A 17,601-nucleotide genomic window follows, 5' to 3' on the forward strand; every position below is an offset into this window, starting at 1 on the left:
CCACGAGGTAAATATTTGAAAAAGTACTAAAAAATTATCTTATTACCTTTTAGGATTAAGCATTAAAAACTCTGCTTTTCAATGCAGCTTCTTATTCTGTTTCTGACTCAGATTAACACCAGTGAGGTTTTATGGGAACAGGTTTGCCCAAGTTCTAGAATATCACATTAGAAGAGCACTGTCTTCCAAAAAGATCTAGCACAGCTAACTTGTTTGCAGCAGTGTTTTCTAACAAAGCAAAGACTCCTAATACTTTAAATAATCCCATTCTATTTGGCAGTAAGTCACTGTAGTGAAGTTTGAGCAAATATGTATTATTTCCTCCCTGCTGCTGAAAAGTTGTTCAGCACTTGAGCAGAAGAGATCTTCCTGTATTCTCAAGGGTATGTAAGAATTGCAATGACTAAATCTATTCTTGGATTATTTAACTCACGGGTTCATGTCTTTTCATCCCATTTCTCAAGTCAGGCTTGTATGCAGATTTAAAATCCAAACAAATAACCAGTAAGTTGTTGATGCTACTAGAATTCTTCAGAATTCTCTACAAAAGCATCTCTGACAACACAACTGCAATCCTAATCCCCCAGTCTGACCCACCAATGAAGATTTATGCAACTCTCAAGATCCCTAGCAACAAAGTCTGTAAGAGATCTTCCACAAACACAGGATCAGAGCCAAGATGCTTTTCCCAGATTTCTTCTAATGGTTATATTTTAGAGCTAAAATCCACAGTTAGAATGCAGTTGCCTTGCTTGTGTCTTTTAATTCTTGCAGATTTAAGCAGAACGCAGATTGCTGCTTCTGCTGGTCTTTGAAAAAAACCACACAGGTTTGGAAAGGCTTTCAGAAGCAAAATCCCAGTGATTCCAGTAGTGTCTACACCCAGATTCACCAAGATAGCAAGAAGGCAGTGTCCAAGCAGAGGAAACGTGTTAATGCACTCACGCTTATCTGAACATTACCTTTCTTGGGGAATGGGAAAGCGACCAAGTCTGTTATTGGCAGCAGAGAGAGCTGTTTATAAGAAGCCGCTGGTTGGAAACCTTCCACACACTGCTGCCCAAATGCGAACGATTCAAAGATGCAACTCGAGCACAAACATCTGAACTCCGAGTGTAACACAAGTACATCTTGAGGAAATTAGACTGAAATGTCAGTGTACATGAAAGTACAGTCATTTCACAAAAAAGAAACTACAAAGGACTCGAAAGATCCTTTATTCCACAGTGTGGGATCAGATACACTCAAGCCCCTTCCTTTAACAATGTCTGTCTACCCTATTAAAATCATCAAGTCAAATAAATAAATCACTGTCAGCAATCTATTGCCCTTATCACCTGTAAAGCAGGTAAAGCTGGCAACAATCCTGAAGGCCTCTCCCTCCAGAAGCTTACAGGCACCACCTGTTCCAAGTAACCTACCACAGCATTCAATGAGAATGAGCAAACAGCTCGATTCTTGTTATTTTCTGATCAACATGTAACTTCATACAAAATGTTATCAGCCCCTTCTAGTCATGTAGCTCAAAGAGAAGGGCAACATCCCATCCCTAGGGGGAAGGAACAACCCCAGGCATTAATGCCTGCTGGGGCAAATGGCTGGAAAGCACATATGGCAGGAAAGAACCCAAGGCTCTTGGAGGACATCAAGCTGATGACAAACCAATGGGCCCTTGAGGCAAGGAAGATTAATGGTATCCTAGGCTGCATATGGAAGAGTTGCCAGCAGGCCAAGGGCTTTATCAGCACTGGAAAGCCACATGTAGAGCACTGTGCCCAGTTCTGGGTTCCCCAGTACAAGAGAGACCCAAACACACTGGAGACAGTCCAGTGAAGGGCCAGTAACAACCCTCTGGAGCACCTCTAATAGGAATGAGAGAACCAGCCTCTAGAGCCAGCCTAGAGAAACCCTGCAGGGATCAAATCAGAATGTGTAAAATCCAAAGGGAGGGTGTACTGAAGGGGGAACCACATCTGCAATGGTGCAAGTGACAAGAGCAGATACAGCAGGAACAAACACAGGAGATTCCTCGTGATCGTCACAAAAACTTTTTGTTGTGGGGGTGACCAAGTGCTGGCACAGGTTGCCCAGAGAGGCTGCACAGTTCTCCATCCTTAGGGACATTCAGAAGCCATCTGGACACAGTCCTGAGGGACCAGCTCCAGGTGACCGTGCCTGAGCAGGAGCAGTGGGGCAGGACAGGATGACTTCCCAAAGTGCCTTCCAGCCTGAACCACTGGGTGATCTGGTGACACACATCACAGCTGGAGGCTGAGGAAGCTGGAAAACCAGGGCTCCCTGGAAATGTGACCTTTTGAAACTGCCTGTACCAGCCTTCCAATGGAAATGCACTGTATGGTAACAAAGGTGTGCAACAAAATACTTGAGGTCACCAGTGGAACCTGGTGTTTGCTCCCTAGCTTTTACCAACTGCAGTCAAAAAAACCCACTAAAGCTCCCAGATCCAGGAACACCCAACATACCTGTTGCTGGAAATCCAGATTACTTTGCAAAGAAATAAATGTTTTGGGGTCTAATTTCCATTCTATTTACTTTAACTTCTACAGCATTTTCCTCTGAACACAACTTCACATTCGTCATTTTTTAACTCGTCATCATCTTGCCCTTAACACTACACAGCTCACTCCTCTTACATAACCACGCTTGAAATGCTGTGAATTGCAAGGAAAAATTACAGAAGTAAACTGCTAGGAGCCTGCTGACATCTTGATAGTTTATACCAGCTTTAAGTAGCTATTTAGTCTTCTTAACAAGAGGGGGTTAAGAAAGAAGCAAGGAAGAGGTAAGCAGATGTCCTACAGTGCCAGCAGGAGGATCCCCAGAAGTCCACTAGCAGCAACAGGAGACACACAAACCAGTACTCTCAAGATTAGTGACCAGACACAGCTTCTTATCCTTCATGCAGAAGAAACTTCTAGACAAGTTCTACAAAGTTGACACAAAGATCTCAGACCAAACTTGTTACATCTCAGGAGTTTTAATAGACAGTCAACACATTTGCAGGACATTTTTACTCAAAAATGTTACAAACACTACTACTCAGTTTTTCTACAGCACAGCTGGAGAGTGTTTACAACGATTCTACACATTAGCAGGTGAAACACGTCAGTCTGGAAGTGATTACTGCAGAACAAGGCTTCTCAAAGCTTTCAAAAAAAGCAACCATCTGCCTCATTCCTTCCCATGACATCCTTCACATGTCTAACACCACAGAGCACTGGGACAAGTACCAAGTGGAATTACAGAATGCAGGTGTTTATGCTCTCTACCTTGAAGGAAGTGAGTGGGTACCAACAATTAGTACCAGTGCTGGGAGTAACGTTTGCACCTAATAATTGCCACCTATTCTCACTCCCCCATTTCCTATCCCTCGCAGAAAAAATGAAAAAGGTCCACCTGCTGTCATCTAAAACTGCCACCACAGGGGCACAGTCCTTGAGGACAAGGAGACTGTCACCAGCACTGTTCCCTTCCACTGCAAGACATGACATTCATCAAGATGGTATTAAATAGTCTGTCACACAGTAACTCAGTACCCTGAGCCTGTATCCTTCATTCTGGATGAAGTTTGGCTGAGGTTATCCAGAAAAGGGCAAGAGCAGCACATTTCCTGCCTCAGAACGTAATCACTATTTGAATTTTTATAAACCCTTTGAATATTGTTAATTTAAAGGACAAGAATTTACAATGACAGAGATACATTGTCTAGCATTTGCTCCAAGAATATCTCTGAAAAATGGCATATTAAGATATGGAACTACATTTTTTTTCAACTACAGAGCAGATAAAATGTACTCCTATTAATGTCAAATGGAGAGTTCAATGTCCACACTTTTCTGAGTTCTTAAGTTTTCCTCACCATGTAACATCTGGAAGAGGATGCATGGGCTACACACACTCTCCCACAAATAAAAACAACTGATCTCTGAACAACCAAAACCACCACAAAGCTCCACAAAGTTCCCCAACTGTGTTATCTGAACAGGTAGGCTGTGACACACCAAAAGCACGACTGAAGGCTAAGAGAAGGAGCATGAAGAAAGTTAGGGGCACCCTGTCCCCCTGCTCTTGTCCTGCATCTGGGCTATTCATCTCAGGACATCTGTCAAGAGTCACAGGGAAGTCCTAGAAATGCTCTACCAAAACTGTCCTAATAAGTAGGACACCTTTTGCTCCTAGGTGACCTTTAGCAACAATCAAAGATGACAATCCAGTATTATCCACATCTCCTAAGGAGTGTCAGGAAATGCCTATTACAGTATTACACTCCCTCAGAGGGTGTGTGTAGTGGGGGGAACCAATGTCTATAACATGCTTATGACATCTGCCAGTTGTCATTTACAAGATTAAATACTGACACAAATTTTAATATCTGTGTTTTGTTCTTCACTCTTCCCTTGATATTCAAGCATTGCCCTTGTTTGGGTGGGCAAACCCTACACTAAAGTTCTCCAGATTCCTCCTGCAAGGAATGTTCCCAGCCTGCATTGTGCTCCATTCCAGGCTCAGCAGATCAGTAACCAGTGCTGAGAGAAATCTTCTGAAGGCCAAGGGAAGAATCAACTCTGGTCTCACCCTCAGAAAGGCTCGAGCCCCTGCAGGCAGGGCTCCACGACAACACTCATTTAGTGACAGAAATGCAGGAATTGCAATATCCACCTCTCCTTCCCAGGCTTTGCTCAGCAGAAGCAAGCAGAACATGCAATGAAATCAAAGAGGAGTCCTCCTTCTTGACTGAAACATCCAAGAGCTGCAGTGTTTTAGATCAAACTCCTTCCCCTGTCCACTTGCCTGGACTGGGTTCTGCAGCACTGAAAAGCTGCTCTGCCAGCACAGAGCAGTTGCGTTAAGCAGCCTCAAAAGTGATGGCTCCTTAAAGCAGGAGTCACTCCTGCACCAGGACTGACTCATCTGGTCCACTCCAAGGCACTGTCTCAGAGCATGCTGCTCTCCTCACAACACAAGGGCTGCTCTGGGGTAGCAGCTTGAAGAGGAAGGCTTGGCTGGCTGCTTTTGAGCTTTACAGCAAAATGCAATATGCTCCAAGAACTTCCTTTTCTAGTAAGTCCCAGGAAAAAGGATTCGTTTCTTCTCTCAAAATGTAACACTTGCCTGCACTATAGCTAGGCCTGACAGGAGTTTCACTACACAACAGCAAAATTTAACAGCCTACATGAAAAGTTTCAAACAAGTCTTTATTAGAACATGTAATACTGCAGCAACAGTTTTGACATGTTTAGGCATCTGAACAAAATTAAGGATCAGATACTCATTTATCTGTCATATTTCAGGAACCAACTCAGAAGGATGAGACTAATCTTGAACTACCAACATACCTCTCTTACTCTAGATTTCAACCTCAATTTAGTACAATTTCTTTGTTTTTCCCAAACACCCTTCCTCATCTTTAGTCTTGCAAACCTATGGAACATAAAATGCTGAAGAGGAGAAAATTGAGAAAAAAAAACTGCCAAACACCTGCTTCATCTGAACTGAGACTATGAACTATGTAATTGTGAGCAGCCATCATTTACCAGATAAACACAAGGCAAAAGATAATCATAAAGTTTGTTTCATTTCTTTAAAAAATGCAAGAAACAGAGACATTCTGAAGAGGCAAACAAACTGAAACATGAAGTTACACAGTGGTGATTCTGTGAACAAAGACAACTTTCTTCTTACAGACCTTTGCACACTTTCCCAACACTATCTCATACTAATGGGCAACTACAAACTGTTATACTCCTCAAAAATCAACTTATGGTTCACTTTGCAATTTATGATGCTCAACTTACAAAAGGCTCCTTCAGTCACTCTATTATTACAGATAAAAAAGAACTCTTATTAATACAGACAAAGGCAAGAACACTGCTTGTCTGAGTGGGACAATGAAAAATGAATGCAGTCTCATTTTTCATGCATTGATTGGTGCTTATATATGGATGTACACAGACCAGTCTTCAAGGCTCTCTCTAAAATCTCTATCAGCAGGTTAAGTAACAAGAGGGGATAAGTTGGGAGCACCTACATCTGTGATCATTTATACCAAACTTAACTCTGTCTCTTCCTCACTCATCTGCCTTGCTACTTATTTCCCACAAGACTCAAATTGCTTGATAAAAGCATATGCTTTATTCAGCATGGATTAATGGATGTTGTCCTCCAAAAGGGCTGAATACAGAGGAAGAACAAAGAAAAAACACAAAATAAACTTATTTTCAACCTGAACTTTCTAAGGTGCTACTATTTACACTCAAGACTTTATTCTACAGTTGCATGTTTTGACCAAAGAACACACCAGAAAAATATTAATTAAAATACAGAAATCCAAGTTTATAAATAACATCATTTTTCCCCCAGCATGTGCAGACAAATCTAAATGCCTTTCAAAAATCAAAAGGCATTTGCTATGAATGAGTAAATCTCTCCTGGAATGATGCAAGTTTCTGCCCACCTGACATTACATTATGAAACTTCTTTAAAAAGTTGTGTTTAAAAAAACCAATTAATTGGTTTTGTTCAAGCTTCTAGAAGAACTGAACTGCTAAGAAGCTAAATCTAGGAAGTTCCAGCTCAAAAGATAGTTGTCACTGATACAGAATGGAAGTGCTTAAACAGCCAAAAGTGACTATTAACCAAGGCTCTTTTCAAAAACATTCAGTGACATTTCTACAGTACCTGAAAACAGAGGAGGATTATAAAACACCTGCAATGAAAGTATTGATTTCCCAAGAGCACTTCAAACTAACAAGGGTAAAGAAGAGCTGTCTATACTGCTGTATGTACACTCTCCATGTACACTGTATTCTGCTATACACTGTCTACACTCTTCTGTGCAAACTCAGAGCTGAAGTCCAGATCTAAGCCACACTTCACTAAAGTCTGATCTTTCCCTTTTAGCTTTGGAAATTAACAGAAGCATTTTCAGACCTGAAGTAAGTTGTGGACTAGTTTTGGTAGATGTACTGTCACTTATGGTGCAGATAACACATGGGGGAAAAAAAGAGTGCATCGTGTCAGGATTGCTTAACTCAAGAAAAATCCATTCTGAATGAAACAGAGGAAGAAATACAGGGATTTGACACCAAAGATCTACTTCCTGTGTCTTACCCAACAGAATATTTTTTATTGTCAGTATTTTGAAAACTAATGAGAAGTTTAGAGTCCTCCTGACTCACTTCAGAAGTAGTAATCCTAAAACAACTTTCCTCAAACTAAAACTATGGAAAAAAAATGTAAAAGGCTTGTGTAACATGTTCCTGAAAGAAATACAATAGCTTTGTTTCTATGTTAAACAAAGTTGGTGTTAAAAGAAAATATTTGAACCTAATTAGAACAGCAGAATATTGAACAAAGAAAACCTGGATTTCTGGCAGTGAATCATCCCTCTCACTTGCCAGCAGGATCCTGGAGGTCTGTAAGTGTGGGGAGGGACAGGTACAGCTCAGCTGTGTGTCTGTGGCTGTCTAACAGGCTCTTGGCAAAGGTGAAATGACAAGACTGCAAACAGTGGCACAAAATGTATCAATTATTGGGAATGCCTTTTCCCATATACAAACAGGGCCAAATCCTAAAAATTTCATTCAAGCCATTTAGCATCCTAGTGCAATAAAAGCTTGTAAGAGCCAAGGACAAGCTCTTCAAAACCTGAGGACTGTGAGCAAACTACACAAATTACACTCACCTGCAATTTCCTCAAAGCTGTTTACGCGGGATAAGGGGCCATGTGCAGGCTCTTACGCTGCAGGAGAAGGAAGGTGGCTCCTTCCTCTCCCACTGGAGCTACTTCCAATTTACCACAGACTTGAAAGCAGAAAGGGAAGGTTTGCTTACATATAACCTAAGATGTACTAGCAAAGACTGAAGATAGCTGGAAATCTCAATTTTTAGTGGGACTTAGGTCCCTGACTCTCTTCATTTCCTTTTACAACAGTGGGAGCTCAGAACTGCAGGTGAGGAGCAGCAGGTTGTCCTGAGAGTGCAACGCCTGACAGCAGGTCACTGTCAGCAGAAGCAGCAGCACTATACCCCAGACTGCTCAGATCATTCCTAACTCTAAATTAACAGAAATATTGTTTTTAACCTAGTCAGACTAAAACTTTGATTCAATATGTGATCATATGTCCATTTAATTTTAAGACCATCACCTAACAAACATTAAAAAGAAGAAATTAAAAAATCTTGTTAAGGGATTAAATTAATAGTTTTTTTTGGCAAATCTTTTGTATTGGTGACTTCTATAATATTAACATTATAATAACCTTAAAAAATGACAGATGCTGCATGCCTCAATCCCAGTTAAGAAGTGCCAAAGGAAAGAGCAATGCTGTTCTGCCCATCCATACCTCCTGTGCAAGGCACTGAGTCTCCTCAGGGCTATCATCTCTCCAAGTGAAAAAATCTATTAGTTCATTAACTTTCCAGCTTTGATGACCTGAATTCAGAGAGCTTTCCTGAACCACAAATAGCCCATTCCTCACCTACTCAACACTGAAGGCAAATCCCACAGGAATTGTTTCTGGCTTTTTTCAATTAACCTACAAGTAGCTCAGTATTTTACAATTGTCCAAAAATCAACACTGTGTAAAGAGGAAATCTGTTAAATACACAGCAGCTTATACAGATTGCAGACACATTTCCTGTAGTCATTCCAAAACAAGGAACACAATGAATGATGAGGGGGATGAAGGAAGAAAGGGAGATGGTGGGGCTGAAAGGCTTTGAGGGTTTGATGAAAACTCCTCCTCCATAATAACAGCAGCAGAACAATTTGGGAACTTGCATAGGAACAGAAAGATAAAATTTTATGGTAAACAGAGGCCAACACAGGATGATTCTTTTTTCCTCCTCAGCTTCAGGTAGGAGAAGGATGACACAATTAATAAATCTCTTACAAATTTACAGATAATCAATGCCACTGTGTCCTGACAATAACCTCTCTCTGGGGCATTTTTGTACCACATGGTGCAAACTCCATGATCAGATGCACAGATCAGCAGTGCCTGCAACACTTAAGACTAACACTGAAATTTCTGCAAAAGAAAAAAATTCACACTATACAGAAAATTAAATCCATGTATATAATATATAAAAAACAGGTCCACTCAGATGCTATCAACACTGTAAAAACAAAACTAGTGTGGAAGTAAAATGTTCATTTCAAGAAAGATTTTTCACTTACAAAATGTAAGAAAAAGACACGCACAGCCTATGCTCAGACCACATGCAATCTAAGACATTCGTGTTATGAATTTATTATATAAGCTTGTCCAATTTTGTATCATTCACATGTATAATTTCAGTTATTGCCTTAATTTATGTTTATTCTCATTAGCGTTAAACAAAAATTGTCTTTTCCACAAATGCACCTCATTCATAACCATACACCAATAAAGCAAGTTATCTGCTCACATTTTGCATAGTATTATACCTTATTTAAACTACAAGCAAGACATTTTCAGCCCTCAAACACTGATTTTATACACAGCTAATTAAAGAACTGAGGCCACTCCACTGCAAACACCATCCACACATAAGTGTTTATTACAGTTTTGTCCTCCTTGCAGCACTCATGCATTAAGTGCACTTTTTACCTTTCTAAAATGTAGAAGTCAATATGGAAGATCTTTTGTTAAGCCATCTAACAGTATTTACTTATGCTGAGATGCCAGTACTTGCACTTTCAGAAAAGAAACATCAGTCATTTAAAAATTCTACTGGCTTTAACTGACCTTGGAAAAATAAAATAATCATGTGATTAAAAGTGTGCCTGGCTGTGCTGCAGTTTCTACAATGCTACTTTCCTGCTCTGTGTTTCCACAAAACCTGACTCAGAATGAAAAGCATGACCTTACTTCTCAAGAGCTGCTTTTCCACTTGTACAGCTACTAGAAATCAAAGATAAGATCCAGTGAGCATATGTACAAGGTCAAGAACCTATTACAGACTGTAACACAATCACTCTGTTTTATGAATGGACTCACTCAAACTATCTTAAGAAAAATCTGTCCCAGTCCATCACAAAATGTTTTCACCACATACAGAGACACTGACACTGCACATCAGTCGTGGTGATGGAAATTTAAAAGCATCTGCACTTGGACTACCTGCCCTACAGATCAAAGCCCAAGACCTCAGAATACTTGCTTGAAGTTCTGAAAAATGGGGTCACTTATGCTGTGTGTACCTGTCCAGAACAGATTAAAAGGAAATTTTGAGAAATTTTACTATCTTCTACAGAAAAAAGCCTAATTTTATGTTACATACTGCTATTACAATCATTCATGGAGAATATCAAAAACTCTTCATCAGTTTTATAGTACTCTCATAGAGTTCCTTTACCTAACACTACCAGGGAAAAATAGTAATTCCTGTTTAATAATGCATTACTACACAACTTGAGTGAAGAACCCAAATGAAGCCACTTGAAAAAGCTCAGATTGAATTAGCCAGTATAAAAATCCTAACAGATCAGATTGAATTAGCCAGTATAAAAATCCTAACAGATCAGATTGAATTAGCCAGTACAAAAATCCTAACAGATCAGATTGAATTAGCCAGTACAAAAATCCTAACAGATCACTTCAGCTTTAGCCTTGCAGCCCTGTGCAAAATCAAGCAATTTCAAATACAGCAAGATTCATAAATGGCACTGCTCCTTCCTGAGCCACGCAAAGGCACTGGCTCAAAACTCTCTAACAACACAAATGATGATTGCTCAGAACTTAAGATCCAGTTAACAAGGAAAATCAAGAAAATTTGTAACTGAAACCTGAACATCTACAGAACTGAGGATTGCTAACGAGATGCTAACAAAAACTAAATGATAATATGCACCATGTGTTACAAATAAAACAACCAAATAAAAACCCACCTACAACTAACTACTCAGACTACCCTGCAATTAGTGCTCTCACCTTCTAAAAATTCTAAATGTATTATCAGGACATTCAGTTTGCTCACAGCATTTCATTAAAAAAAAAATAAATTGTGAAAACTGGAAGGATTTCATAAGCTTAACTGTCCAGTAAGCAAGTATTTCCATGTTTTTCTTAATTTGCACAAAGCCCCTACCTTTGAATGTTTTAGTGTTTTGGTCTGTTTTATTCCTAGTTTTTAAGCCTACCAAATTTCAGGTTCTGAATGTGAACTCATGACTGTGAATGCTACATGGGTTTAGCCAAGATGCTCTCATAAATATGTCTGAGAACACAGAGCAGTCAAGATTCACAAGGCAAACATGTAAAACACGGAGTTACCAGGTGATCTCACAGCACTTGGTATGTTCACATTATTTCATTCAGAGCAGAAAAAGGCTGCAGTAAAGCACCCCCCATTGCACTCTTTTCCCACATTCCCTGCCTCTCCCTGCTCTCCCCAACACCTCACACAGGCTCGGAGGGTTACAAGCCACAGCAGATCCTCACGTACTGCTTACATAACCTGAACGCTTCAAAATTTAACCACACTTCAGTGTTTTTTCTAGGGGCTATCTGCTCTAAGATGCTCAAGATGGACCAAATTTACACCAACTTCTGGAACTGATAGATCTTCATGCTGTAGGCTGAAGCATAAATTTAACAAAGCTCATCTCAACTTGCATCATCAATTCCCCAAGACTCAAAACAAACCACAGAAGCAGTTGGTGCTCCCTGAAAAAAAAAAAAAGCCTTCTGCCTACACAAAGCCTAGAACAAGTGGCTGTTAGATGGAGGAGAAAGGAGTGCTGAAAATGAAAATATGAGTCTTAATACTTTCTCATGGAAGAGCTGGAGTTATTTACTTTTAAGTTTATGTAACTTTCTTCGAGGAAGAAGTAACATCAATCAATAAATAGTTGCAGGATGCCAAAGGTTGTCTGTCCTTCTGCACAAGATTGATCAAAATGAGAATTTCCTTGGGCACAAGTACTTCAAATAAAACTAGTCAGAAGCTTCCACATTTTTTAAAGACTTGTTCTATTCCAAGTGCACGTGTAGAATCTCTCTCTAAATGCTGTGCAGAATTCATAATGTAACTGTGTAACACTGATCCACCAAAACAGTTCTGAGAACAGGCAAAACACTACTTTGTAGCACTGCTCTAGAGAAGAAAGATATCTCTGCAGGAAAGGAAAATTATTGGAAGCATTCAAAAAAACCCCTCCAACTGTAATGATCAAACCAAATAACCTACACTGGGTCATGCTGGCTTTCAGAAAGATCTGTCCAACCAATTTATGGTGACACCTGCAATGAGAGAAGAATGAGTTCTTCCAAAAAAGTTCATTCAACACAGCTTAATGCTGCTTGTTTAAAATTTGAAAATTGATTCCCCAAATGCTTTCTGAATTCACACATTCTAATTATTTCTGTAAGAAATGTCAAATTTTTTTTTTTACTATGTACAACTTTTCAGTCAAAATACATTTAAGGCTACAGTTTTTCACTAGCTAACCAGTCACAGCAAGACAGCTCAAATACACTTGCAGGAAACATAATTTACACATTCTAGATCTCCCTTACAGAAATCACATCTCTCCCAAAGTTTTAAGTGCAAACATACCATTTTTGGCAGCATTTTTGACAGATCAACTAAATCATCTTAAAATCAGATTTGCTGCAAACTTGAGAGCTTTGAAAGTATTCCTGCAGCCAGCAGTAATGGGCTCACTGAGAGTTAAGGAGTGAGAGCCAATTTGAGACCCTGAGAGCACCTTTAAACCTGGAAGAAAACAACCCCCAACACTTCAAAACAGGTACAATTCATGTTCTGCAGATGCATCAAGCCTGCATTTTCATATAATGCACATGAAATCAGCAAACCACTGCACTCTTCCAAATAATTTAAAAAAAACCCAACTTACTAACTGCAGTCAACATATTTCATGGACAATTACATGACATTTCTCATATATTGTTATTTTTAGCATCCATATTCATATCTCTTGCAGTGTGTATGAATTTGAAACACCAAAGCTTGAAGACTGCTTTAGAAAAAGGAAGCTTCTGTCTTTTGCAAGCCCTCTTGCACTGTTCCATCTCTGGCATTAACATCACCCTGAATGCTCTCTGGATAGACCTTAGGTAAATGTGGAACAGCTACATTTTATGGAGGTGTTAAAAGCACCAGAAGTGGATCCTGAAAGTAGCACACTGGAAATCTTCTGTGGTGGTACATAAGGATAACTGCACAAGCTTAACCTCATGATCTGCTTTCCTGAATATACAACAAACTGTCTCAGAAATTTATTTCTGTTTTTCTTTCTAGGTTTGGAATATGCTCAAGTCTGAAGTCTCAGAGAATGCATCCTCATCTGGACTACCTCTGACAAAAATATTATCACCATCTTTAAGTCAGGATGAACAAGAGAGTGCAAAGTTCTTTGTAGTAAGATAGTTTATAAATTAGGCAAAGAACAACTGGTTAAACACACAGAGAAACTTTCTTCTCACTTATTTTTGATTACTCTACAACCCATTTGTGTACAGGCAAAACAGTGTACCCCATGCCACTGCCCTGAGGTAAGAAAAAGCACATCACAGCATGCACCAGCAGCTAGCAAATCTTAATGGATCCTCGGGATGACAGATAATCTGGCACCAATTACAAGAATAATAAAAAAGAAATCTAGAATGAAACTAACTCGTAAGTATTAAGATCTCCAGGTGGAAGACTGGTGCTTTTCCAATCTTTTGGCCCACTTCTATCAAATTTTTCATAGGGCAGAAAAGGTAAACTTTGGTAATGTTTGGCAAATGACTATTACTCAATTCCTTTAGCTATTATAAAACATAATAACAGAAGTATGAAGAACATTATAAAAATGTAAAATATTAAAAAACCCAGAACCTGCATGAAGGAAGTTATGCTAATATTGCTCCAGGAACACCACCATTCCAATCTGGCTGTTTCTAACCTCATGCAATAGTAAATAGCTGCCTCCATGCAAGGAACAAACCAATCTAAAACAGAAAGACCTCCTGAGGAAAGATGATCAATAAGAAGACAAATTGAAGCAGCCTACAAAACCACCTCTGGAAGCACTCTTAATTGAGAGCCAAAGAGCAGAACCACCACATCTGGGACAAAGGAGCCAGGGTCCATAGCTGCTGCATGAGTACCACATTTTCTAAACACAGACTCCAGTCCCCACGAAAATGCAGCCCATTGACACAAACAATCCCACTGCAGTCTGCAGCACCAAGTCATTTCCTGGACCAAGCTGCACAACCACTTAGACATACACAAAATGTGTGCTAAGATTTTTGTATCAACTGCAGCTGCTGAGTTCTGCAATTAACAAAGGGACACCCCTCCAAATCTCTCAACAAAGTACATGCTTCTCTTCTATAAAAACTTTATCAATAACAGGATTGTCAACAAAATGTCTTAGGTGAAAACCAATATCTGAGGGGACACCTGGAAAGTTGCTATCAACAGATGTCCCCATACAGTTGCAAGCCTTGATGACTTGTGACTTACTGAGTTATTTTAGGAAGAAGACACTTTGTTTTTCACATTTTAACCTAGATATTCTATAGCAACTGAAAAGAAAGACTATGCTAGTAAAAACAGTTATAAAAAACTTGACAATGTTTAACTGTAGGTAACAACAGGGCTCCATTAGAGTATTTCTCACCACTACAAAACAAATTTCACAAACAGAAGAGGTGAAATATACAAACTTCAGCTTATCACACTTCCAAGTCTGCCTTTGTTGTCTGACCCATAGCTACATATTCACAGTAGGAATATATGGATCTGTTTATCAAATTAAAATACTGCTATCTCAGATGCAGCTTGCTACAAGACACAAACATTGCTTTTCTCGTGGTTTATTTTTGTACAGGTTTTCCTACTGCTTGTTAGTAAAACTGTGGCCACATGGCAGGAAGTCTTCTCCTTTATTTCTATAATTCAAATTGACATTGTTGGAAAAGGCTTTTTATAGAAATAAATGAAATATGGAGATGAAAAACCTATCATCAGCTCAAATTCCTCATCTCATAGTCCACTTTTTTTTTTTCCTTCTACCACTAAATGCAACTATCAGTGATTAAAAGTAGAGGAAAGAGCAAAACAGTGTAACTCAGATTGCTGTAAAGCTGGCTGCTAACACTATAAGGACTCTTCTAATTTCATCAGCAAGAGTTTGGATGAAGCAAATATATTGATATATGCCTTGCCAGTGAAATGAGATAAACAGGTATGTCCAGTTTCTCTGTAAAGGCACAGCACATTAGTTCTACACCACTGCCTACTGGGATCAGACAGAGCATTGAAAAGTTCACACTAAACCTGAGAAGCCAACGCTAAGCCTTAAAAGCCAGAGACTCAACTAAGTATCTTCTTTTTAACACACCCCCCGCTGCACACACACACACACACACACACACACACACACGCTTCCTGGTCATCCTCGGGCAGCCGAACCTTTCCTATTCCTCTCGTTCCCCAACGCCATTACTCGTGCTGTAGTTGCTATTCTGTTGTAAGCTTTAATTGAGCCGACTGTCAAAACACAGCAGCGTTATGGCACTGCAAATTAATAATCTGGCTCCTTCCCCTGTGCAACTCAAAGCTAAGGAACGCTCACGACTCCAGCGAACCTGCAGAAGTTACCTATGCCTACATGTTTATAGTAGCACCTTCTCCACAGCTGGCATTGTGCCACCTAAATTTTATAATCGTACGACTTAGAGCCTCTGCTACGGAGCGGAGAGATAAATTCAGCAAGAGGAAGCTCCGCAGAAGACATAAATAAATATTCCCCCCCTCACCTTCCGGGGCTAACTAATTTTGTTGATGAAGGCGCATAACCTTCGGCTCCCTCTTTGAGGCCTTTTCCTTGAAAACAAAGAAATCGGTGCCCACTGCCCCCCTCCCCAGTGCCGTCCGTGGATTTCCATAATTGATTTGTTCGATGAGGGAGGCGATAATCGCAGGGAGCAGTTCCTGCGCCTCCCACTCCCCGTGCGGCACCGCTTCCCCGAGGAGCGCCTTCCCTTCCGCCCGCTCCTCCCGGGGCCGCGCCGGGCCGGGGGCGCCCAGGCCGGCTGACAGCTCCGGCTGCCCCCGCTGCCCGCGGCCCCGCCGCACAGCGCGGCCCACGGGGCCTGCGGAGGCCGCTCGGCCCGGCCCGGCCCGGTACTCACGGGGAAGGCGCGGATCCGCATCTTGGTGTCCTTCCGGCTGCCCGTCCCCTTGCTCAGGTTCGACATCTTCGGGGCCGGCGGCGCCTCCGGCGCGGGGCGGCAGAGCCGGGGGACGCGCGGCGGGGCGGTGCACCCGGGAACGGGGCCGGGGGAGGCCGCTGGCGACCTTCGCTGCGAGCGCGGCCCCCGGGGGGGCGCGGAGGGCGCGGGGGCCGGGCCGACCGGGCCGGGCCGGGCGGGAGAGGCGGCGGCGCGGGCCCCTCGCTCCGCTGGCGGCGCTTCCTTCAGCCTCCGCCGCGATGGCGGACAAACATCGCTCACTGCGCAGGGCCGGGCGCCCCCCCTTCCCTTCCTTCCCTTCTCTTCCTTCCCTTGCTCTCGTTCCCTTCCTTCCCTCCCCTCCCACCGCCCGGCACACTCGGATCCGGCCGCGGCGGGGCGGGGGCGGCGGGAGGGCCGGGGGCGGGGGCGGAGGGGGGCCTCGCCGCTCTCGCGAGCTTTCCGCCGCTCTCGCGAGACGTCCTGTCTCCGGCGGGCGGACACGGCCGCGGCGGGCGGGGAGCGGAGGGCGGGGAAGGCGCGCGGGCGGGGAGGGCGCCGCTGATTGGCGGAAAGCGGCGCCGCGCGAGGGGGGGCGGGGCCAAGGCAGGGGGGCGGGGCCAAGGCAGGGGGCGGGGCCAAGGCGGGCGGGCGGGCGGCGCGTCCTCTGAGGGGCGGCGGGGCCGCGGCTGCCCGGGAGGGTTTGCAGCCCCTCCGGTGCCACGGGAATCACGGCGTCGTCGGGGGCGGAAGAGAGCTGTAAAATCATAAAATCCAACCGGCCACTTAGCGCTGCCCCATAACCCCTAAGCAACTGAACACACACCCAGCGCCAGACCCAGACGCCTCTTAAACACCTCCAGGAATGGCGACTCCACCGCCTGCTCCTCATCCCACTCGTCGGGCTTGTGGCAGTTGTTTTATTAGGTCTAAAGCGCAGGTTTTGGTGCCACTACAGAGTTGTGCCAGTGGGCTTCGCAGCTGCTGCAGCCCCGCGGGCAAACGGGGCACGGCCCGGCCGGGCAGCACCTGCCCCTGCCTGGTACCGGGTGTCAGCCTGGCACCTGCCTGGTACCTGCTGTCAGCCTGGGCACCTGCCTGGTACCGGGTGTCAGCCTGGTACCGGGTGTCAGCCTGGGCACCTGCCTGGTACCGGGTGTCAGCCTGGTACCGGGTGTCAGCCTGGCGCCGCGGCTCTTCTCGTGTTCCTAGCCCTTGGAAATCTCCCGGCTGCCAGTGCTGCCCCTGTGAATCATGCCGGTGGCAGGCGGGTCCTGCCACAGAGAGCCGTGATGTAAGGCAGGTGTATTCAGAGATACTCTGTGGCTGCACAGTGCCAGATGTATCTGGCAATGCCCCCTGTCTGCACAGTGCCAGGTGTATCCAGTGATGCCCCCTGTCTGCA

General features: G+C 42.9%; 1 protein-coding gene across 2 annotated transcripts in view; it reads right to left on the minus strand.

Moving 5' to 3' along the window:
* CUL3 (cullin 3) overlaps positions 1–16,568 on the minus strand; it is a 55,009-nt gene extending 38,441 nt beyond the window's left edge. The window contains exon 1 of one of the 2 annotated variants that reach the window (XM_058811927.1): positions 16,158–16,568. In XM_058811927.1, coding sequence (XP_058667910.1) covers positions 16,158–16,223 — 66 coding nt within the window. In that variant the 5' untranslated portion in view covers positions 16,224–16,568. Of the gene's footprint in view, positions 1–15,782; positions 15,943–16,157 lie in introns of those variants that run through there. The other variant, XM_058811928.1, reaches the window with a different exon arrangement.
* Between the last annotated feature and the right edge of the window lie 1,033 nt (positions 16,569–17,601).

Source organism: Ammospiza caudacuta, chromosome 11 (assembly GCF_027887145.1).
Source record: "Ammospiza caudacuta isolate bAmmCau1 chromosome 11, bAmmCau1.pri, whole genome shotgun sequence".
In the NCBI taxonomy this organism is placed as follows: domain Eukaryota; kingdom Metazoa; phylum Chordata; class Aves; order Passeriformes; family Passerellidae; genus Ammospiza; species Ammospiza caudacuta.